Source organism: Biomphalaria glabrata, chromosome 2, assembly GCF_947242115.1.
Source record: "Biomphalaria glabrata chromosome 2, xgBioGlab47.1, whole genome shotgun sequence".
Taxonomy (NCBI): domain Eukaryota; kingdom Metazoa; phylum Mollusca; class Gastropoda; family Planorbidae; genus Biomphalaria; species Biomphalaria glabrata.
The window spans coordinates 55,362,293-55,387,009 of NC_074712.1; the positions used below are offsets into that span (position 1 = coordinate 55,362,293).

The following is a 24,717-nucleotide window of genomic DNA, read 5'->3' on the forward strand; positions in this document are numbered from 1 at the left end:
AGGTTTATTAAAATATAGCACTAGGTGTCACGTAGCCAATCCGCGAAACTTTGGTTTTACGAAGGTTTATCTGGAGGCCAATTTTGAGTGCGTCTCCATTGAAGCTCTCCTCAGTCTCTTGTATACATTAAACTGTATTTCCCATACTATATCGTCTGCAATATCAAAGTCTGTCGGTTTATTTCACGCCCTGGGATTCTTTCCCTTTTTTGAGTCAGGTTTTATTCGGTCGACCCCTAACTAAGAATATATTTTATTATTTTACTTGGAAGCTGATGTTTCTCTTCCATATTTTTCACGAATCACTGATAACGTTGTTTTTTTTCTCTCTGTTAATAATCCATTCTAACTGTGTACTTGATTGTGACATCTATATACTGACAGACAAGAAAGTCGAGTTCATTCGACATTATATACTTGTTATTGACTGGGAATAAAAATAACAATACAATCTTGACATTACAGTACGCGTTCTTGTCAAAATGGCTGCTGCCTGTACAAATGTGTACAAAAGCTCCTTGTTCTCTAGTGCTATTAGAGCATGGAATGGGTTGCTTGAGAAGATCTTAATTGACCACAGGCGGACAATGGTTACGGCTTGTCTACCTATGAATGGGGCGCGATGTTCGACACCCGACTCGAGCAGAGTTGTGTTTACTGAGCGCCTAAAGGCAGCACACAAAAAAAAACCCACCTTCTCCCAGGTACCCCCTCTCCCTCTCACTGGTCCACTAATGAGATGGGACCACAGCGCTCTGAACATGCTATAAGCATGAAAGTATGATGAAAGTAGCGCTATATAAAAGCTATAATTATAAATTATATATAAACATATAGTTCGTCCATCTACATAAAACATTGACTACTGAAAAGTAGACTTAAAATGGACAAGGAGCTAAAAGTGTTGGTTAGGTTTGACTACCTGCGTAAAAGTATACATATATAAGTATTCATGTATTAGTTCTTTGAAACCCTTGACACTATTAATAGTGAGGCCAGCTAAAAAATACTGAAACCAGTTTAGCCAAAGTAGAAACTGTACATTCTTAAAGTCCCCTACCTATGATAGTAACTATGAACATAAGGGCACTCTGCCATTCAACAAGTGTCTTCCGTGTGTATACATCAGCGCACTGGGCTTAATCTACAATACAAAAGATTTGGATCACTTGCTATAGTGAACAGGAGGACACAAATGTTTGAGGCAGAGGCGAGGAAAAAAAAAGGGGGGGGGGGGGGCTGCATTCTTCTTCTTCTTGAAACTGTCAGGTAGAGTTGAGCCTTCGGCTCTTGGAACTCTAAGCCAGCAAAAGTGAACAAGAGCTCCCTTTAACCGGCCTGAATGAGAACAGTGTACACTGTTCTGTCTGGCGGGTGGGTCAGACTCACGGCAAGAGGCCACGTACACTAAGACCCCCGCCATTTTCCTTTTCTATACCAGGCTAACCGTGCAGGACACACCATTTATGTAACGGCCCCTTAAAGAACGGCGCCTGGATTGTGACAAGGTTTTGGGAGCTTTTTTACAACTCCGCACAGTGCAATGAGGATGCTCTCGCACCCCATTAGGCACCCCCACGGGAGTCTTGTTTTGCTACCCTTTAGCCTAATCGTTTCTTCCTACGATCGTTTCCACCCGGGCGCCACTATGAGGCAGGGTAGCATGCCCGGGGTGGGGGGCTGCATAATTGAAGGATTCTTTCCATTGCATACTTTTTCTGTCGTTATTTCCTAATATCGGAAGTCGTCCGAGATACATTGTAGTAGTATAACATAACACTGCTAATAGAATAGCCTGGATGTAATGATCCAACACTGTTAGTCTTCTATTTGTTATAACAGTCAGAGCGTAATGAACTCTGTACAGTCACCATATATACCGGTAATGGTGTCAACGATAACATACTTCTAATAGATAATTCGAATTGACTATGCAAGATGTCTGCACTATGATGTCCCATCTGAAATATGAGCTCAAGGACAAGAGATCGTCTGACAAATCGCACTTCATTCCCAGCATGCATCTGTTAACATAGTAAATGAACTCTGAAAGACGTGTCATCATTATTGAGAAGCGGCCACGTATCACTCGCTAGTTGTCCTATAATTTTAAAGTACTGCTCTACTCTTTAAGCTTTTAAATATTATTTTATTTTCCTCCCCCCAAAAATCTTTTTTTTTCCAATGTCCAGTTTCATATTGATGAGTCATGTGGGCAGTTGGAGAAGCTCAACTTTTGCTTACAATTATTATTTTATAATCTTGGACTATAGAGATCTGATATATACTTAGACTATAGAGATCTGATATATACTTAGACTATAGAGATCTGATATATACTTAGACTATAGAGATCTGATATATACTTAGACTATAGAGATCTGATATATACTTAGACAATAGAGATCTGATATATACTTAGACTATAGAGATCTGATATATACTTAGACTATAGAGATGTGATATATACTTAGAGTATAGAGATCTGATATATACTTAGACTATAGAGATCTGATATATACTTAGACTATAGAGATCTGATATCTACTTAGACTATAGAGATCTGATATATACTTAGACTATAGAGATCTGATATATATAGACTATAGAGATCTGATATATACTTAGACTATAGAGATCTGATATATACTTAGACTATAGAGATCTGATATATACTTAGACTATAGAGATCTGATGTATACTTAGACTATAGAGATCTGATATATATAGACTATAGAGATCTGATATATACTTAGACTATAGAGATCTGATATATACTTAGACTATAGAGATCTGATGTATACTTAGACTATAGAGATCTGATATATACTTAGACTATAGAGATCTGATATATACTTAGACTATAGAGATGTGATATATACTTAGACTATAGAGATCTGATATATACTTAGACTATAGAGATCTGATATATACTTACAGACTATACTGATCTGATATATACTTAGACTATACTGATCTGATATATACTTAGACTATAGAGATCTGATATATATAGACTATAGAGATCTGATATATACTTAGACTATAGAGATCTATCTAGTTTGACTTTTCAATTAACACGTTTTTCAAAATAAGAACAGTAGGACAAAACAAGATGGGCCAAGACTTAGCGAGAAATATTGAGAAATTCCTTTTAGAGAACTTTTAGACTACACTCAAAACATTGACCCTTTTTATGGGTATGTAAACCTTTCTCATGACACGCCTATGAATGTACAGCTAACTCTTGATAGTCTGACTGCTTGACACCAATCGGTATAGAAGGCCTGAAGGCTGACATGTAACGTCACGACCTGTGGGTGGTTTAGACCAAAAGCTCGTTGACGCGTCGTACAGACCTGGGACGTGGCCACGAGATATTGGCCCAAACTGCCCACAGGTCGTGACGTTGCAGGTCAGTGTTTGGGCCTTCTATAACAAATGTTCTCGGGCGATTACGGGATCTGGGTGGGTGACGGTTAACCGAAAACGTCAAATGATAGAAAAAGAATCATGCCTCAATGTCATGAATATTTCTAGAATTTGATGCAATATGATAATCATATAGACTTTATATGGCATAAAGTAAAGAATTAATAAAGAATTAACAACCAAAAAAAAAATAAACAAAATGTTGATTTTAAAATACATATTATATGATTTCAGCTTTCACATAGTATACTAAATCACAATCTACATTCTACAAGCATTCATTCTGCAGTGTACATTCATGTCAAGAGACATTCTAAGTGCATTTAAAAAATGTGAGTTAGTCTTTTGTTTCGTTCTACGCAATAACTCTTTCACGTGACTTGTTGAAGTGTCCTTCAACATTGACAAATCCACGTGCTAGTTCACATCCATACATTGGTGTCGTGTCGGATTACTGATTCCGACTCAAGGGTGTCAATTGTCAAGAGTCAACTTAACGAATTACATTTACACGCCTATGAACATATAAAGTGTAGGTTTGCATCAGTATTACCTGTACCCCGTGGCACGCCTATGGACATATAAAGTGTAGCTTAACTTCAGTATTACCTGTACCCCCTTAGCACGCCTATGGACATATAAAGTGTAGCTTAACTTCAGTATTACCTGTACCCCTGTGGCACGCCTATGGACATATAAAGTGTAGCTGAACTTCAGTATTACCTGTACCCCGTGGCACGCCTATGGACATATGAAGTGTAGCTTTACTTCAGTATTACCTGTACCCCCGTGGCACGCCTATGGACATATAAAGAGTAGCTTTACTTCAGTATTACCCGTACCCCCGTGGCACGCCTATAGACATATAAAGTATAGGTTTGCATCAGTATTACCTGTACCCCGTGGCGCGCCTATGAACATATAAAGTGTAGTTTTATTTCAGTATTACCTGTACCCCCGTGGCACGCCTATAGACATATAAAGTGTAGTTTTATTTCAGTATTACCTGTACCCCCGTGGCACGCCTATGGACATATAAAGTGTAGTTTTATTTCAGTATTACCTATACCCCCGTGGCACGCCTATAGACATATAAAGTGTAGTTTTATTTCAGTATTACCTGTACCCCCGTGGCACGCCTATGGACATATAAAGTGTAGTTTTATTTCAGTATTACCTATACCCCCGTGGCACGCCTATAGACATATAAAGTGTAGTTTTATTTCAGTATTACCTGTACCCCCGTGGCACGCCTATAGACATATAAAGTGTAGTTTTATTTCAGTATTACCTGTACCCCCGTGGCACGCCTATAGACATATAAAGTGTAGTTTTATTTCAGTATTACCTGTACCCCCGTGGCACGCCTATGGACATATAAAGTGTAGTTTTATTTCAGTATTACCTGTACCCCCGTGGCACGCCTATGGACATATAAAGTGTAGTTTTATTTCAGTATTACATGTACCCCCGTGGCACGCCTATAGACATATAAAGTGTAGTTTTATTTCAGTATTACATGTACCCCCGTGGCACGCCTATAGACATATAAAGTGTAGCTTTACTTCAGTATTACCTGTACCCCCGTGGCACGCCTATAGACATATAAAGTGTAGCTTTACTTCAGTATTACATGTACCCCAGTGGCACGCCTATAAACATATAAAGTGTAGTTTTATTTCAGTATTACCTGTACCCCCGTGGCACGCCTATAAACATATAAAGTGTAGGTTTATTTCAGTATTACCTGTACCCCCGTGGCACGCCTATAGACATATAAAGTGTAGTTTTATTTCAGTATTACCTGTACTCCCGTGGCGCGCCTATGAACATATAAAGTGTAGGTTTATTTCAGTATTACCTGTACCCCCGTGGCACGCCTATAGACATATAAAGTGTAGGTTTATTTCAGTATTACCTGTACCCCCGTGGCACGCCTATAGACATATAAAGTGTAGGTTTATTTCAGTATTACCTGTACCCCCGTAGCAAGCCTATGAACATATAAAGTGTAGGTTTATTTCAGTATTACCTGTACCTCCGTGGCAGCCTATAGACATATAAAGTGTAGGTTTATTTCAGTATTACCTGTACCCCCGTGGCAAGCCTATAGACATATAAAGTGTAGTTTTATTTCAGTATTACCTGTACCCCCGTGGCACGCCTATGAACATATAAAGTGTAGGTTTATTTCAGTATTACCTGTACCCCCGTGGCACGCCTATAGACATATAAAGTGTAGTTTTATTTCAGTATTACCTGTACCCCCGTGGAACGCCTATAGACATATAAAGTGTAGGTTTATTTCAGTATTACCTGTACCCCCGTGGCACGCCTATAGACATATAAAGTGTAGTTTTATTTCAGTATTACCTGTACCCCCGTGGCACGCCTATGGACATATAAAGTGTAGTTTTATTTCAGTATTACCTGTACCCCCGTGGCACGCCTATAGACATATAAAGTGTAGTTTTATTTCAGTATTACCTGTACCCCCGTGGCAAGCCTATAGACATATAAAGTGTAGTTTTATTTCAGTATTACCTGTACCCCAGTGGCACGCCTATAGACATATTAAGTGTAGGTTTATTTCAGTATTACCTGTACCCCGTGGCACGCCTATAGACATATAAAGTGTAGCTTTACTTCAGTATTACATGTACCCCAGTGGCAAGCCTATAAACATATAAAGTGTAGCTTTACTTCAGTATTACCTGTACCCCCGTGGCGCGCCTATGAACATATAAAGTGTAGCTTTACTTCAGTATTACCTGTACCCCCGTGGCACGCCTATTAACATATAAAGTATAGGTTTGCATCAGTATTACCTGTACCCCCGTGGCGCGCCTATGGACATATAAAGTGTAGTTTTATATCAGTATTACCTGTACCCCCGTGGCACGCCTATAGACATATAAAGTGTAGTTTTATTTCAGTATTACCTGTACCCCCGTGGCACGCCTATGGACATATAAAGTGTAGTTTTATTTCAGTATTACCTGTACCCCCGTGGCGCGCCTATGAACATATAAAGTGTAGGTTTATTTCAGTATTACCTGTACCCCCGTGGCACGCCTATAGACATATAAAGTGTAGTTTTATTTCAGTATTACCTGTACCCCCGTGGCACGCCTATAAACATATAAAGTGTAGGTTTATTTCAGTATTACCTGTACCCCCGTGGCACGCCTATAGACATATAAAGTGTAGCTTTACTTCAGTATTACCTGTACCCCCTTGGCGCGCCTATGGACATATAAAGTGTAGTTTTATTTTAGTATTACCTGTACCCCCGTGGCACGCCTATAGACATATAAAGTGTAGTTTTATTTCAGTATTACCTGTACCCCCGTGGCACGCCTATGGACATATAAAGTGTAGTTTTATTTCAGTATTACCTGTACCCCTGTGGCGCGCCTATGAACATATAAAGTGTAGGTTTATTTCAGTATTACCTGTACCCCCGTGGTACGCCTATAGACATATAAAGTGTAGTTTTATTTCAGTATTACCTGTACCCCCGTGGCACGCCTATGGACATATAAAGTGTAGTTTTATTTCAGTATTACCTGTACCCCCGTGGCACGCCTATAGACATATAAAGTGTAGTTTTATTTCAGTATTACCTGTACCCCCGTGGCAAGCCTATAGACATATAAAGTGTAGTTTTATTTCAGTATTACCTGTACCCCAGTGGCACGCCTATAGACATATTAAGTGTAGGTTTATTTCAGTATTACCTGTACCCCGTGGCACGCCTATAGACATATAAAGTGTAGCTTTACTTCAGTATTACATGTACCCCAGTGGCAAGCCTATAAACATATAAAGTGTAGCTTTACTTCAGTATTACCTGTACCCCCGTGGCGCGCCTATGAACATATAAAGTGTAGCTTTACTTCAGTATTACCTGTACCCCCGTGGCACGCCTATTAACATATAAAGTATAGGTTTGCATCAGTATTACCTGTACCCCCGTGGCGCGCCTATGGACATATAAAGTGTAGTTTTATATCAGTATTACCTGTACCCCCGTGGCACGCCTATAGACATATAAAGTGTAGTTTTATTTCAGTATTACCTGTACCCCCGTGGCACGCCTATGGACATATAAAGTGTAGTTTTATTTCAGTATTACCTGTACCCCCGTGGCGCGCCTATGAACATATAAAGTGTAGGTTTATTTCAGTATTACCTGTACCCCCGTGGCACGCCTATAGACATATAAAGTGTAGTTTTATTTCAGTATTACCTGTACCCCCGTGGCACGCCTATAAACATATAAAGTGTAGGTTTATTTCAGTATTACCTGTACCCCCGTGGCACGCCTATAGACATATAAAGTGTAGCTTTACTTCAGTATTACCTGTACCCCCTTGGCGCGCCTATGGACATATAAAGTGTAGTTTTATTTTAGTATTACCTGTACCCCCGTGGCACGCCTATAGACATATAAAGTGTAGTTTTATTTCAGTATTACCTGTACCCCCGTGGCACGCCTATGGACATATAAAGTGTAGTTTTATTTCAGTATTACCTGTACCCCTGTGGCGCGCCTATGAACATATAAAGTGTAGGTTTATTTCAGTATTACCTGTACCCCCGTGGTACGCCTATAGACATATAAAGTGTAGTTTTATTTCAGTATTACCTGTACCCCCGTGGCACGCTTATAAACATATAAAGTGTAGTTTTATTTCAGTATTACCTGTACCCCCGTGGCACGCCTATAGACATATAAAGTGTAGCTTTACTTCAGTATTACCTGTACCCCCGTGGCACGCCTATAGACATATAAAGTATAGGTTTGCATCAGTATTACCTGTACCCCGTGGCGCGCCAATGAACATATAAAGTGTAGTTTTATTTCAGTATTACCCGTACCCCCGTGGCACGCCTATAGACATATAAAGTATGGGTTTGCATCAGTATTACCTGTACCCCGTGGCGCGCCAATGAACATATAAAGTGTAGTTTTATTTCAGTATTACCTGTACCCCCGTGGCACGCCTATAGACATATAAAGTGTAGCTTTACTTCAGTATTACCTTTACCCCCGTGGCACGAATATGAACATATAAAGTGTAGCTTTACTTCAGTATTACCTGTACCCCCGTGGCACGCCTATGAACATATAAAGTGTAGCTTTACTTCAGTATTACCTGTACCCCCGTGGCACGCCTATAGACATATAAAGTGTAGCTTTACTTCAGTATTACCTGTACCCCCGTGGCACGCCTATAGACATATAAAGTGTAGTTTTATTTCAGTATTACCTGTACCCCCGTGGCACGCCTATAGACATATAAAGTGTAGCTTTACTTCAGTATTACCTGTACCCCCGTGGCACGCCTATAGACATATAAAGTGTAGCTTTACTTCAGTATTACCTGTACCCCCGTGGCACGCCTATAGACATATAAAGTGTAGGTTTACTTCAGTATTACCTGTACCCCCGTGGCACGCCTATGGACATATAAAGTGTAGTTTTATTTCAGTATTACCTGTACCCCCGTGGCACGCCTATGGACATATAAAGTGTAGTTTTATTTCAGTATTACCTGTACCCCCGTGGCACGCCTATAGACATATAAAGTGTAGCTTTACTTCAGTATTACCTGTACCCCCGTGGCACGCCTATAGACATATAAAGTGTAGCTTTACTTCAGTATTACCTGTACCCCCGTGGCACGCCTATAGACATATAAAGTGTAGGTTTACTTCAGTATTACCTGTACCCCCGTGGCACGCCTATGGACATATAAAGTGTAGTTTTATTTCAGTATTACCTGTACCCCCGTGGCACGCCTATGGACATATAAAGTGTAGTTTTATTTCAGTATTACCTGTACCCCCGTGGCACGCCTATGGACATATAAAGTGTAGTTTTATTTCAGTATTACCTGTACCCCCGTGGCACGCCTATGGACATATAAAGTGTAGGTTTATTTCAGTATTACCTGTACCCCCGTGGCACGCCTATGGACAAAAACATAGCGTCTCGGCGCTAGCTTTTTTTTTTATACTTGTCCACAAGAGATCGTCATTGTATCGGTGAAATAGTGGTAATCGATTATGCCCTTTCTGTAAATTCATGCCTGTAAAGGAAAGATCTGCACTCGCCCAGTTAGTATCTAGATCGAGACGGAGTATTGAAACCAGCCAGGACAACGTAAAGGTAAGACGAACGTTTTCTTTATAAACCGGAAGAAAATAACATTGGGGAGGGGGAAGTGAGAATCATATGTTCATTTTTTTTTACAATAACTTGTCTCGAATGTGCCTATTGCATAATAGTTGTTTTAATCACCCATAAGTAACGAGCTAATGTACAATAGTTATATATTATAGAATGTTAAGGCTAAATGTATGGCATTTTAAAAATCATACTATGTATTCGCCTGGTGCATGCAGTTTAAAATAATACGATTAAAGTGTCCTAATGCAGGTCATCTACTAATCATTAATGCCCAAATGCAGGACATATGCCAATACTAAAATTTAATGTCCTAAAGCAGGATAGCTGTAAATAATAAACATTTAATGTCCTAATGCAGGATAGCTGTAAATCATAAAAATGTTATGTCCTAAGGATAATCTAAGGTATAATATTTGTAAATGATACAATGTAATTAGATAACCCAGCGTCTCCTGCTTGTTGTGAATCAAAAAATATAACTTCCTATTGCACATTATCTAGGATTACTGAAAACAGATTGCAGAGTTGAAACATTTGTTAATAATAGGGGAGGTATTAGGTGATCAGGACAGTTGTTCGGTCGTCCTGACCGCTGCCATCTGCCCCTCCCACCCCCCACCAACATTCTTCGTCAGGTACCCCTGGTACTGTCTTGAAAATAAGTCAGTAGAAAATAAAATCAAGTCTACACGGAGTTTTATTATAACTAAAGATTTAAATCAGAAACACAGAGGTTCCGAATACGATTTCATTTTAACAGAAGAAGACAAATACTAGAAAGCTGACACCACACAATAGTTACAATCTTGAGAAACAAGGGAACAAACTGAGCATTAGAACAAGGGGTACCACTCAGAGAATACACACACCATCCTCCTCAGTCTGGAGATATATAAATACAAAGATGCAACTCTCGGGGCCGGAATCAAGATACCCCCTGATACAGGAAGTCTCCAGGTGTTTAATAATAATAATAATAATAATAATAATCTTTATTATCCGTAAGGAAATTTGTCTTACAATTTGTGCATTACACCAAACAAAAAACATTATAACTATAAGAAACCAAAGTGTACATACACACCAGACGCACTCATAATTTACATGTGACAAAGTTTATACCAGATTGTTCTTATTTAATGATTTGATTGCCAGGGGAACAAAAGAGTATTTGTGTTTGTTTGTCTTTGCTATCGGTGTCTTGTATCTCTTTTGTGGTTCTAACGAAAAATTACCATCGTAAACACGGACTTGTAATCAACAAGGTTCCGCAAACTCGTCTAAGATTGGAATTAATATTTAATCTACAACAAAATGAATCAGAATTTGTAGTTGGTCATGTTTGTCACCAGACTACCAACTCAATTGATGAAGAGTCGAAATGTACTTTCTCTCATGTCTTCACGTTACCTGCAACGCGTACATTTCAAAGCAACGTTAATTTGAATGACGCTATATTTAGTAGCACAGTGAAGCCTATCTGTGATGGGTTTTAATCTTTAGAAAATCAACCAGAACATTACGGAAATAAATTGTCAACAGATGCGCGGTGGCTGAGCGGTAAATTATTAATCCAAACATTCACTGCTTATAGCCAAACTAAAATACGGAACATTGTTTTCGGAACTCAACCCAGAGGGAAAATTCAGAAGGTGGCGTTAGGACAAAGTATTGCATTCTCACCATTTGTAAGCCTCCATGCACTGAGGCTCCGTACTGGGATTAATCCCTTACAGCAAGGTCCAGGTATCTGGCAGTGTTCTGTAGGGCCTGCCTGTCTCCGCACAGAACATGAAAACAATTAGTAAACTAGTGGTCAGAGCAAGAAAAAATTAGTGATCTAGTGGACAGAGCATGAAAGAATTAGTGAACTTGTGAACAGGACATGGACGAATTAGTGAACTTGTGGATAGAGCATGAACGAATTAGTGAACTTGTGGACAGAACATGAACGAATGAGTGAACTTGAGGACAGAACATGAACGAATTAGTGAGCTTGTGGACAGAACATGAACGAATGAGTGAACTTGAGGACAGAACATGAACGAATTAGTGAACTTGTGAACAGAACATGAACGAATGAGTGAACTTGTGGACAGAAAATGAACGAATTAGTGAACTTGTGGACAGAACATGAACGAATGAGTGAACTTGTGGACAGAAAATGAACGAATTAGTGAACTTGTGGACAGAACATGAACGAATTAGTGAACTTGTGGACAGAACATAACTAAACAAATGAGCAGAAAACATTTAAACCTGAATAACTTGGATCCCCAAACTTCAAGATGGTGGACATACCAGGTAAAAGTCTTAGTTTGACAGACGATACGATAACGTAAGCCTGTTACCTATGTAGTGCGACTCAAGAAGCAGGATTTAACTTTTGATCTTATGAAGATACATTCATAACCAGCTTCCATTATATGATTATAACAATGAAAATAGTTTTCTTTTTATCAGTATATATTATGCACTATCGATTTCCTCTTCCTTATCATTTGTCCGTCTCTCTATGTATATTCGCTAATCTGCTTTTTTAAAAAATTGTTAGAGTAAGTGAATAAAACTCTAAAAAGTTCAATATTTTGTTCACTCCAACAGATGTGCTCTCTCTAAGGCTAGTAGAATAAAAGCCACGACAAAAAAAATCAAGACGCAAATATAAAGAAAACACAGAAACCAAAACACTAAAAGAAAGAAATCCCAAGTAAAAACATAACACAAATACAAATCATAAGCACAAACATAAATCGCAAACCAAAGTGAACAAAACAAAAATAAAAATAATTCCTAAATACAAACAAAAAAAAAATAACAAATAGAAATCAATCACAAATATGAATAAGACTCTGGCGTTTGGCATGCCAAAAAAATCTGATTTAATCAATCATATTTAAAAAATAAAAACAATCTAATAAAAGAAACATTACTTAAGACTCGCATGTGAATATTTATGTAAAATACAATTTTTAAAATACAATTATTTATGTTAATTAAGTCTCAAGTTGAAAACGAGGTCGAGAGGAGCACATGAAAGCAGAATGTGCAAGATCCGGTTTTTGAAGTCATACTAGCCGGATATGACCCGCGTCTCGTGTGTTGTGGTTCAAGCAGACGTTATGATCTAAGGAAGATATGGGCCAAGTTTTAAAAAGATTGGTCGAACGGTTTTAATTTCTATGCTGGATATACATACATACATACATACATACATACATACATACATACATACATACATACATACATAAATACATACATACATACATATGCCTTACTTTGTGATCTGTATATTAAGATTAATTCCAGTTTAATTTCTTCTATATAGGGCGTATAGTGTCTTTTTAATTGATAATGTCATATGCGTGATAAAATTATTAACTCATTCAACGTAAACTAATTCAGTACGTAGACACTCCATGAGCTTATCTTCCAGTCGACATGTCAAACCTTCTGTTTACCAAACACTGTCCCCCACCCCCTAGCCCCAACCTTATCGAACTATCCAGTAGGCCTACATGAGAACCTAGAACGCCCATCCATACATTCCCCCAGTGTGTATAAAGTAGACTTCTGAAACTTGTAACAGTCAGTTAAAGATCAACTTAAGTGAAAAGATTTAAGGCATACTGAATTGGGTTCTATTTGCATGTGTACATACCTGGGAGTATGGAAATTATCTCTTGAGATCGACCACCCAGTGTCTTTTAATGTGTCGAATGTAGCAAGGGGAGATAAAAGTGTAGGCAGATAAAAATAGATTTATCTTTTATCAAAATTACACTTTTTAAAATATTTTTTTTTAGAAAGAGTAATTTAAGTTATATATGTTTACATTATATTTCTACATTACAAAGAAAATTTAATTTTAATAAAATTGCCAAATGTGACATTTTATCTTGTTTGCTCTTTATATATGGCAATATAATGTGCTGTCAATGAATATACATTTCTTTCACACCGATTATACATTGTACCTTATTTAAACTTATTCCATTACTATAATTTATATACCCACATTATGTTGATCCCATAACTTATAGTACATATATTTTAGATAGTAAATAAGAAATCCTAGACAATTAATGTTCTTTGCCTATCGTCACAATGTAAACTTATATCTAGATCTACATTATTATTTGTTCCAAGGACTGTTGGATTTCTGCTTCCCCTTAAATGCCAGAGATCAAAATATCTAAACTGTTTAATTCAGGAATAATTTTATTAGCTCAAGAAAAAAAGAAACATTTTATAGAGACAATTAAATGAAATTGCCCATTGCGTGTTCTGCCCCCCCCCTTTATAATATACCTCCGGAACGCCTACATTCTATCAGACACACAGACAATAGTGCGACCGTTGGCACAACTTACAGACTCGCATATATTTTATGTTTACCCCATTGGCACAGCTTACAGACACGCACATATTGTATTTTTACCATTGGCACAGCTTACAGACACGCACATATTGTATTTTTACCATTGGCACAGCTTACAGACACGCACATATTGTATTTTTACCACTGGCACAGCTTACAGACGCGCAGATATTGTATCTTTACCAGAGGCACAGCTTACAGACACGCACATATTGTATTTTTACCAGAGGCACAGCTTACAGACACGCAGATATTGTATCTTTACCAGAGGCACAGTTTACAGGCACGCATATATTGTATTTTTACCAATGGCACAGCTTACTTTCACACATATACAGGGGCGGTCCTACAGATTGCGGGGCCCTATGCGAAACGGATCTCGCGGGGCCTATTCTGGGTTGTAATAAGGATAATAAGTCAAAATTAAAATTTTGTATTAGAAAATAAATTCATCTTTGCATTTTATTCATACTTGACGAAGTACAAAATCACTATCAAATTAACTTTAGGAGCCATCTACAGTAGATGGTAGTTTTTCAACAAAAAGCTGATAAACATTCAGATCCGCCTTTTAGATTTACTTTCGACTAGCAAAATATTGCTTTTTTTAAAGAGATCGAGATAGATTTAGATCTATATTTGTATGCCAGTGACTATTTAAGTAAATTAAGAATGTGAACTTCTTGTTTGGGTTAAGATTCGCCTTATTATTACAATGCAGTTTTTTTAATTGCTAGTAGGATTGGCGCTTTCCATATTGAATGACAACCAGTAATGACAATTCCGTCTGTTTTTATTTAAGGAGATTTGCATCCGTTTTAAGAAGATTTTAATAATTTCAGGAGATTTTCCTGACTTTTTCGTATATTTTACAATTTCAGGAGAATTCCAAAAACCCTTTTAATAATAAGTTAAAATGGTTTATTTTAATAATTTACACCGAGAATTCGAGCGGGGCTTATGAAAGTGCGGGGCCCACTGCGACCTCATAGGTTGCAGTGGCCTAAGACCGGCCCTGCGCATATACAGTATTTTTACTAATGGGACAGCTTACAGACACTAGGTTTCGCTCAAGACAATTCTCCCCACGCTATACCCCCCCTACTTATTGTTAGATTATAGGGCGCAATATCCCACTGTATGTCCAGATGCACTGAAGATGGTAATCGATAAGACCTATTTGCGCGCTCAACGCACATGCATTAGCAGGCTACAACTGCAGACAATGTCTCTTTAAGTTTATTTCTAGGCATTAATCAATAGCTTTTATGTTGTTAATAATAGTGGGGTATCCCTTGTCTCATGTAAAAAACAGTACAAGAATTTAGAACAGTGTAATACATTCTCCTGGGATCTACAGCACATACATTTTTAATATCACAAGAATGCAGGTCAGGTCAAAACATTTAAACAAGACAAACTTAAGTGTGAGAGACAGTCGATGCGCTTATAGAGAAGGAACAACTGTTTTTTGCATTGACTGTAGAAATACCATCATCTTGTTAAAAGCATGAAGAAGATATTGCGTTATTGAGTAAGTAAACTGTTTGGACCTTAGAAAGACAGGCAGAATTGCGTTCGTGGAGAAGTATTAACTGCAAGGTTGTGTCTCTGTTGTCTCAGACAACTCTTACGATGACGGTATTAGCATGGCTGGTGAAATTAGAAAGTTACTCTAATTGTATTAAAGTCAGACACGATAAAGACAAACGTATGTCCAGACACTTGTCCAAAAGTTCGGGTTTACGTAGAGGAGAATTGTGTTTGTTTAAAGACCGAGTTCATTCCTCTTTGCTCATCTCTATGCACACCTTCAGGAAGACAGGGGGCAACATAGTGTGAGAATCGCTGCCAATATAATAGAGACAGAGTAGTGGTCAGTGTAATGGTCAGTGATGGATGGTAACCATTTTTCATGGTTTCCTTACATACGAGTATTATCTGCTGTTGTTTTTCTCTATATATCTCTCTTTCTATATCTCTCTTTTTATATCTCTCTTACTCTCTATATCTCTCTTACTCTCAATATCTCTTTCTCTCTATATCTTTCTTTCTATATCGCTCTTTCTATATCTCTCTTTCTATATCTCTCTTACTCTATATCTCTTTCTCTCTATATCTCTCTTTCTTTCTCCAATTCTCTTTCTCTCTGTATTTCTAATTCTATATCTCTCTTTCTCTATCTCTATCTCCATCTCCCATTTCTCTCTCTCTATCTCTCTTTGGTTCTCTCTCTCTTTTCCGCTATTTCTTTCTTCTAAACACATAGAGAGCATTGTGTGAATGTGTGTGTGTGTGAGAGAGAAAGAGAGAGAGAGAGAGAGAGAGAGAGAGAATGAGGGGCAGGGTGAGAAAACATTGAAATAGAGAAAAAAAAAACAGAAAGAGAAAGAAAATGTAGTCCAAAGATCAACTTTAGAAAGTAGAGCTTAGAAATAAAATTATAGAAGAAAAATAGAAGAGCTGATCAAATATAGCTAACAGGCTAGATGGATTAATAATAATAATAATTATTATTATAATCTTTATTGTCTGTATGGAAATTTGTCTTACAATTTGTGCATTACACCAAACAAAACATTGTAACTAGAAAAAAAACACAATGTACATTCACACCAGACTCACTCATAATTTACATGTGAAAAGTTTATATCAGATTGTTCCTATTTAATGATTAGATTACCAGGGGAACTAAAACGTGTTTGTGTCTGTTTGTCCTTGCTATTGGTGTCTTGTATCTCTTTACAAAAACTCGTAGACGGCTCCTGGAGATCTGTCGTACTGACAAAGAAGTACTCCACAGTACCTTCAGCCACATCAATGGCCCAACACTTCTATAAGACCATTATTATCATAAACAAATTCAATCTGCGTAGCTTGTTTATCTGCGTCAATGATTTCTTGCAGGTACTCTTTCGCATTTTAATAATATAAATTGGTTAAGAATTGCCTTTTTAAAATCTAGTTGTACAAAAGGTTGAAAAGTATGTACATATTTAATTTTTTAAAAATTAGGACACGCTTTATGAACAAAATAAATTAGTTGATACCCACCTGAATATATTTTTAATTTAAATAAAAATTAAGATGTCATTGAAAGAGCAATTACAAAAGTGTATATATATATATACACACACAAACACACACACACACACAAACACACACACACAGAGCCGGCCTTAGGGCACTGCAACCTATGCGGCCGCAGTGGGCCCCGCACTTTCATAGGCTCCGCGCTAACTCTAGTTGTAAATTATTAAATTAAACTTAACAAGGTTTCCGAGGCCTCCTGATTTTCCAGGAGCTCCTGCATATCTCATGAAATTGCAAAGTATACGAAAAGAAAGTCATAAATTATAAAAGCTCATAAAAAAGTCCTAAACAAAAGACAAAATTGTCATTTTGGGGTTGTCATTCAATATGGAAAACGCCAATCCTACTCGCAATAAAAAAAAACAATAACGGCCTTGTCAGCTTTCACTTAATAAAAATACTAGTGCGACTTTTAACCAATCCAGGAAGTTCCAATACTTTATTTCCTGTAATAGTCAATGGCATATAAATATAGGTCTAAATCCATCTCGATCTCTTAGAAAAAAAAATCAAAAGCTATATTTTTGTAGTAGAACAATAGCAAATTTAAAAGGCAGATCTGAATGTTTATCTGCTTTTAGTTGGAAAACTATCTTTTATTGTAGATAGCTAGTGTCAAGAAACTAAATGTCAGATCTTGATGGCAAGATGTCTAGGATGATTCTCGCTGTGGCTAGCCAACAAGTAATAATGACTGAAACTAATACAACAGGTGACGATGAAGCGAAGAGCACAACAATGAGTAATGTAACAAATTAGGATCTCCGAACACAATAGTGTCATTAAAATAGGTGTTTAATTATTGATATATATAGTTCAAATATTAACCACCAACATTGGATATAATTGAAATAATAATGTGATTAATTGGGTTGGCTAATTAAGTAGATAAAACAATGTAATAAATACAAACATAAGTATGAATAATGTTACGAACAGTTCGGAGTTATATAATCATAAAGGCTAAAATAACATAGTTACATATAGATTGATGTTTGGTACAAATAGCAAGTCACACTGGACAGTCTCTCTCTCTCTTTCTCTCTCTCTCTTTCTTGTCTTAGCACGGATCCTGGAGCCCACGTCTCAGTCCGTATAGTCTTGATGTGATATGTACTGGTATAAATCTACCGTGACTGACATTGACTCTAACTCTGACTGAGACTGTCACTCAGACTGTTGGTCACTCAGACTATGACTGCGACTTTCGACTAAGACTGCTGGTCACTAAGACTGTCACTCTAAATAAACAATCAAAATATCGCTAACAACTAGCTAAGGCAAAATTCTTAATATTGATAATCAACTAACATCCAATGCTAGATATATAACTATTAAAAGCATTTCTTCTTACCCTGGTCCCTTAGAATTGGTTTCTACATGTTGTCTCTGGCAAACAACTCACACCTCTTGGAGCCAAGATCGCGAGCCAGCCTCGGCGACTTGCTCCCAATGTCTGTATGTGTCGTTCACCAGAGAACGCCTAGCACACGACACACGCCCCTGCTAACACTACATGGCGCTGTGTCCCGACTGCCCCAAAACTCTATTCTATATAGGCTGAGACCCTAACCCACGCCTAAACTAACGCTACTAAATCGCCCGTGTCTGTCCCATCCTACGGGTATTGAGTCGCCCTACAAGCTATACATCTAAGTGTCACACTATTCCTACCCTTTGTCTGTACTCTGTCAAGTCTGTCGGTGAGCCGTGAAAATAGCTTACAATATAATTAACTAGCTCACACACACACACATCTGTGACAGCTAGTAAAAATAATTTGACCGTGATTTTGTACTAAGTAAAGTATAAATAAAATGCAAAGACGTATTTATTTTCTAACAAAAAAATCTTTATTTTCACTTATTACCCAGAAATGGGCCCCGCGCAATCGTTGCGCATAGGGCCCCGCAATCTGTTGCGCCGACCCGGGACCTGTCTGAGCAGTAACTCGACTTGTATGGTAGCTACGAGGCACTACGCCGAACGGCTAAGTTTCTTGCCAGAGCACTACGGGAGGACTAGTCCTTCCTGCTCTGATTTTTCAATAGGAGTTCATCTCAGGTTGCGCCGGCCCTACACACACACACAAACTCGCCAAGAGAACTTTAGCTGTACATTCATTTATATAACCAAGGAAATTCGGTTTGAAAATATCTTGCAGTCTAGAATGACGTCCTACAGTTTTTTTGTTGTTGTTTTGTTTTTGTTCAACAAGAAAGGGAACGTTGAGTTGTGACGTAACGACATGATACAAGGGGGGTAGGGGTGGGATCTGAACATTGTTACGGCAAGTAACAGGAAATAAAAGGAACAGCGGTCCCTTGATTCACGGGTCTATTTTTAACACCACGGGTTTTCCGGCGGCCTCCTGATGTTCAGTATTGGGGAAAAAAAACAACAAATGACTACATCTTCGAAGCGCTATAGAAGTCTATATTTGTCCAATCAGTTCTATCGATATCATGATGTAAAATATGATTTAGGAAAATAATAATATAGAAAAAAATCTTAAGTTAAATTCGAATTTTCTTATCTTACTTTTCATGGGTGGGTGGGGGTGGTGGTATTGAGTTTTGTTAAGGGATTTCAAGCAGGTGATTTCTAGCGGTACGTAATGTTAGAACCTTCATTTCACTGTGATCCTCTAATGACCGACTAGCACTTGGAACATGTCCAGAGTTAACATTCACATTATTTGACCATCACAACAGAATTTATACGCAGCATATTTAATTATCTTGAAAGTTCAGGAGTTAAGGATTCTATCTATGGCCTCCCTCAGTCGCAAAGCGGCTATGGATCATCTCATGGACATGAGATGTATGTCTGGGCATTAGCTGTGGTCGGAACGATGTCGCCCACACATCAGTCCCTCCCCCCTCTCTACGCAGCTGATGTATTCAAAGGGACGGCAGTGCCGATACAGTTTAGGATTAGTATCAAGGTTAATAAAGTGAAAGACCTATACAAAACAGACTTTGTTCCTTGTGGAGCTTCAAATTAAAACAGCGGTCCATGAGTACGGAATATGGTCACTACACAATCTCACGTGAATTCACAAATGTAAACAAAACGCTAGGGGAAAAAATCGAAATAAACAAACAAATTCACGACACCAGCACAGGGCACTACACCTCAATAGCAGCCCAGAATATAGGACACAAAATAGACCAACACTTCAATAGCAGCCCAGAATATAGGACACAAAGTAGACTAACACTTCAATAGCAGCCCAGAATATAGGACACAAAATAGACCAACACCTCAATAGCACCCCGGAATATAAGACACAAAATAGACCAACACCTCAATAGCAGCCCAGGATATAGGACACAAAATAGACCAACACCTCACTGCTTTAATGTGTCACAAATCCTATCTATTAATGGCAACAATTTTTGGATTAAATAGTTCAAAAGTTAATTAAGAAATTAGAATAAATTATTTCAATTTAATTTTTCTAGATTTAAAAAGTAATAAAACTGGGCGAACTATTTACAGTACTTCCTAAATGTGTACGCAGTCCTTGCACGGAAACACCCGAAACTGATATTGTAGAATGTTTTGATGTGTATCTTCAAACAAATATCTTGTCCCAAACTGTGCACTTTTAAAAAAAAGTTCCGATAGATTCTTAAACTAGTTATGCAGGTCTTCGGTTCACAGATACTTTACAAATATCATAGCAAGGGAATACAGTACATCTAACATTTATATTTATCTAGACTTTATTTCCCATAGGTCTTCATAATGCGCAATAAGATAATATCAAGCCTTTCTTTCTTGTAAACATTTTTTTTGTATGTGAGACTTAAAACAATCTGTTCAGCCTAGTTCTTTTTAATGTTGTTTATAGTTTGCTATCTTTAACACAATATCACACACACACAAATACACACACACACACACATATATACAACACAGAAAATGGTATTCGCTTTGAACAGAAAAAAATGTGTTTGTTAAGTTCATACAAGAAACGAGTCAACAAGATCAGAAGAAAAAGTCTTGTCCCCAGACGACATAAGGATCATATTCTTAACTGTGGGTTCAAAAGATTTTTTCCTCTTGTGTGTAAGCATTGGGTAATGTTTATGCTATCTTAGTCATATAGTTTTGTACAATCGATTCTTTTCTGTTACATTCAACAACTCTAGCTTTCATTTTAGTATTAGTTGCATTGAAATCACAAGGAAAGAGAAAGTGCTTTTTTGGTAAGTTAAGATCGCTATCAATAAATAGTTGTGTCCTAGTATGACCCTAAGTTTAGAAATACGTAAATAACGAAAGGTTGTCTTTGCTCACTGGGGATACGTAAATAACGAAAGGTTGTCTTTGCTCACTGGGGATACGTAAATAACGAAAGGTTGTCTTTGCTCACTGGGGATACGTAAATAACGAAAGGTTGTCTTTGCTCACTGGGGATACGTAAATAACGAAAGGTTGTCTTTGCTCACATGGGATACGTAAATAACGAAAGGTTGTCTTTGCTTACATGGGATACGTAAATAACGAAAGGTTGTCTTTGCTCACATGGGATACGTAAATAACGAAAGGTTGTCTTTGCTCACATGGGATACGTAAATAACGAAAGGTTGTCTTTGCTCACTTGGGGATACGTAAATAACGAAAGGTTGTCTTTACTCACTGGGTATACGTAAATAACGAAAGGTTGTCTTTGCTCACATGGGATACGTAAATAACGAAAGGTTGTCTTTGCTCACTGGGGATACGTAAATAACGAAAGGTTGTCTTTGCTCACAGGTTAACGTCATGAGGGTGTCTTTCAAACGACTGATCCACGTCACGGCCGCACTTGTGTTCATCCAGCTCGTCCACTACCTGTGGTCCACCTCGGAGAGAACTAAAAAGATGGTGGTGCCTAGGATAACGATTCACAACTATGTTCCGCCTGAAGAGACGCCAGAGGGAACCTGTTCCTATAAGGTAACCATTGGTACTCATTGCTCAAGGTTTACCTTTGATTTTGCTTTCTGATAACTAGCTTCATCATAGCGTACCATGGTCTACATACCAATGCCAAATATCACTATTATACTACACCATATCACTAACATGCTCCGCCAAATCACAGGCAGGCTCCACATATCACTAACATAATTCACCATATCACTAACATGTTCCACCATCTCATTTACATGCTCTACCATATCACTAACATAACCCTCCATATCATCAACAAGCTCCACCTCAGGCTCCACCATGCCACTAACAAAATCCTCCATATTAATAACATAATCCACCATATCACTAACATCACTAATATCACTAACATAATCCATCATATAACTTTTTTACTGAGGGCTATGTCTATATGTCTATAACTCTGATATATTTAATTTAAAGCTATTGACATAACATTTGTTTTGCCTCCTGTCATGGTAAATTGTTGGTCGCTCTATTTTTTTAAATGCATTTATTTGCACTCACTATTCTGAGGAAGTCTTGACTCTGCGCATCACTAAGTCAGCTCGCTCGTCTCCTGTCACTGCCAGATCACTCATTGTCGTAAGCAAAGCGTTAGCAATTTTTCTGCCGCCAATGTTTAGTTATCATTACGACGTTCACATTACATTGGGTTGTTTTCCCTTAATCAAGTCTGCTCCTGGTATCATACGGGCAAAGGTCATCCACCACGTGGATGTCAAGTCGTATACGTATATGTTTTCACTAAATTCCACCTATGAAGACGTATCATTATTAACAGCCTTTGCGTGAAACAGCGGTTCTCACTTCGGGGACTCATTTTTTTTAATACGTGTACAATTGTACAATGTAGGTTTGAGAAAGCGACCCTTGACTTAGAGAATGGAAAAAAAACACAAACTATTGCGTCTTCCATCCTTTAACCTCACTAGACACCAGTCACTAGACACCAGTCACTAGACACCAGTCACTAGTCACCAGTCACTAGTCACCAGGTACTAGTCACCAGTCACTAGTCACCAGTCACTAGACACCAGTCACTAGACACCAGTCACTAGACACCAGTGACTAGACACCAATCATTAGACACCAGTCACTTGTCACCAGTGACTAGACACCAGTCACTAGACACCAATCAGTAGACACCAATCAGTAGACACCAGTCACTAGACACCAATCAGTACACACCAGTCACTAGACACCAGTCACTAGTCACCAGTCACTAAATACCAGTCACTAGTCACCAGTAACTAAATACCAGTCACTAGTCACCAGTCACTAGACACCAGTCACTAAATACCAGTCACTAGTCACCAGTCACTAGACACCAGTCACTAAATACCAGTCACTAGACACCAGTCACTAGTCACTAGACACCAGTCACTAAATACCAGTCACTAGTGACCAGTCACTAGACACCAGTCACTAAATACCAGTCACTAGACACCGGTCACTAGACACCAGTCACTAGACACCAGTCATTAGACACTAGACAGCAGTCACTAGTCACCAGTCGCTAGACACCAGTTCATTCCCCTAAAGAGGAAAATCTTCATAAGAAAGCCAAAATGATTTTAGAAATAAAACATCACCCTCTGGGTCAGGATTCTGTGATTTTACCATCACAAAAGATGTACAAGACACTGATAACAAATACAAAAGACAAGAAAAACCTCTTTTGTTCCCCTGGCAATCAAATCATTAAATAAAACTGAACTATCTGATAGAAACTTTTCATAAGTAACTTTGGTTTGCTAAAGTTGTAATATTTTGTTTAGTGCAAAACACATTGTAAGACACATTTCCTTATGGATAAGTATTATTATTATTATTTAGGTGTCTTCAGCCATGACATAGGTGAACTAACTATCTTACTTTAGAACAGTGTTTCCCAAACTTTTCACCTATGTGTATCCCTGGCCCCTCTCCCCACAACACTTTAACTGTAATGTATTAACAGAACATAATCAATGGGTATTCAAAAATCAGCATAGTTAATGAGGTGCAACGCGTACCCCCCTCCAGTACCCCTGGGGGTACGTGTACCCCACTTTGGGAAACACTGCTCTCTTGAAGGACGTCTTTAGTCTTTGTATCCTCACGAATGCTGTACTTGAGACAAAATATAACGTTTTGTTCATTGCTAATAGACGGGTGTCTGCCGACGTCTGTCTTGTGACTTTTGGTTGAAGCAGAACACGAAAGAGAGGTCAAAGTTCTATTCATAGTAACATAAAAAATATCCTCTATTAAATAAAACGTCTTAACAAATCTTGTCAAATAGCTTGTTGATTCAAAACGAACTCAAAATACTAAAATATTTATCTTGTTTCGTATCTTTTCCAGAGACACAGAGTTACATTTTTTGTTTACAAAATATATGCACTCTATTTCCTGTTCGTCCACTTTTCAAAAGGTTTTTTTAAAAAGCGGCAGGCGTACGAAAATAAAAGAATTTGATCTAATACAACCTGTGCTAGGATCGATCGTTAAATGACTTATTGATCATTTGAGATCAATGTCCTCAAAATTGTTGGTTGGCCTCTGTTGGTATAGTCTACTTAAAACCCGTGTTAGAATTATTTAATTAAAAGGGGAAATAGATGTCCAAGTATGCTCTGTGTGTGTGTGTGTATTGATAAATAGATAATATCTAGCAATT

General features: G+C 38.0%; 1 protein-coding gene across 1 annotated transcript in view; it reads left to right on the top strand.

Annotated features, from left to right (window-relative positions):
• The first annotated feature begins 9,501 nt into the window (after positions 1 to 9,501).
• The window catches only part of LOC106056074 (lysosomal alpha-mannosidase-like), a 54,288-nt gene continuing 39,072 nt past the window's right edge, over positions 9,502 to 24,717 (top strand). The window contains exons 1-2 of the mRNA XM_056021490.1: positions 9,502 to 9,610; positions 21,873 to 22,055. Coding sequence (XP_055877465.1) covers positions 9,527 to 9,610; positions 21,873 to 22,055 — 267 coding nt within the window. The 5' untranslated portion in view covers positions 9,502 to 9,526. The remainder of the gene's footprint in view (positions 9,611 to 21,872; positions 22,056 to 24,717) is intronic.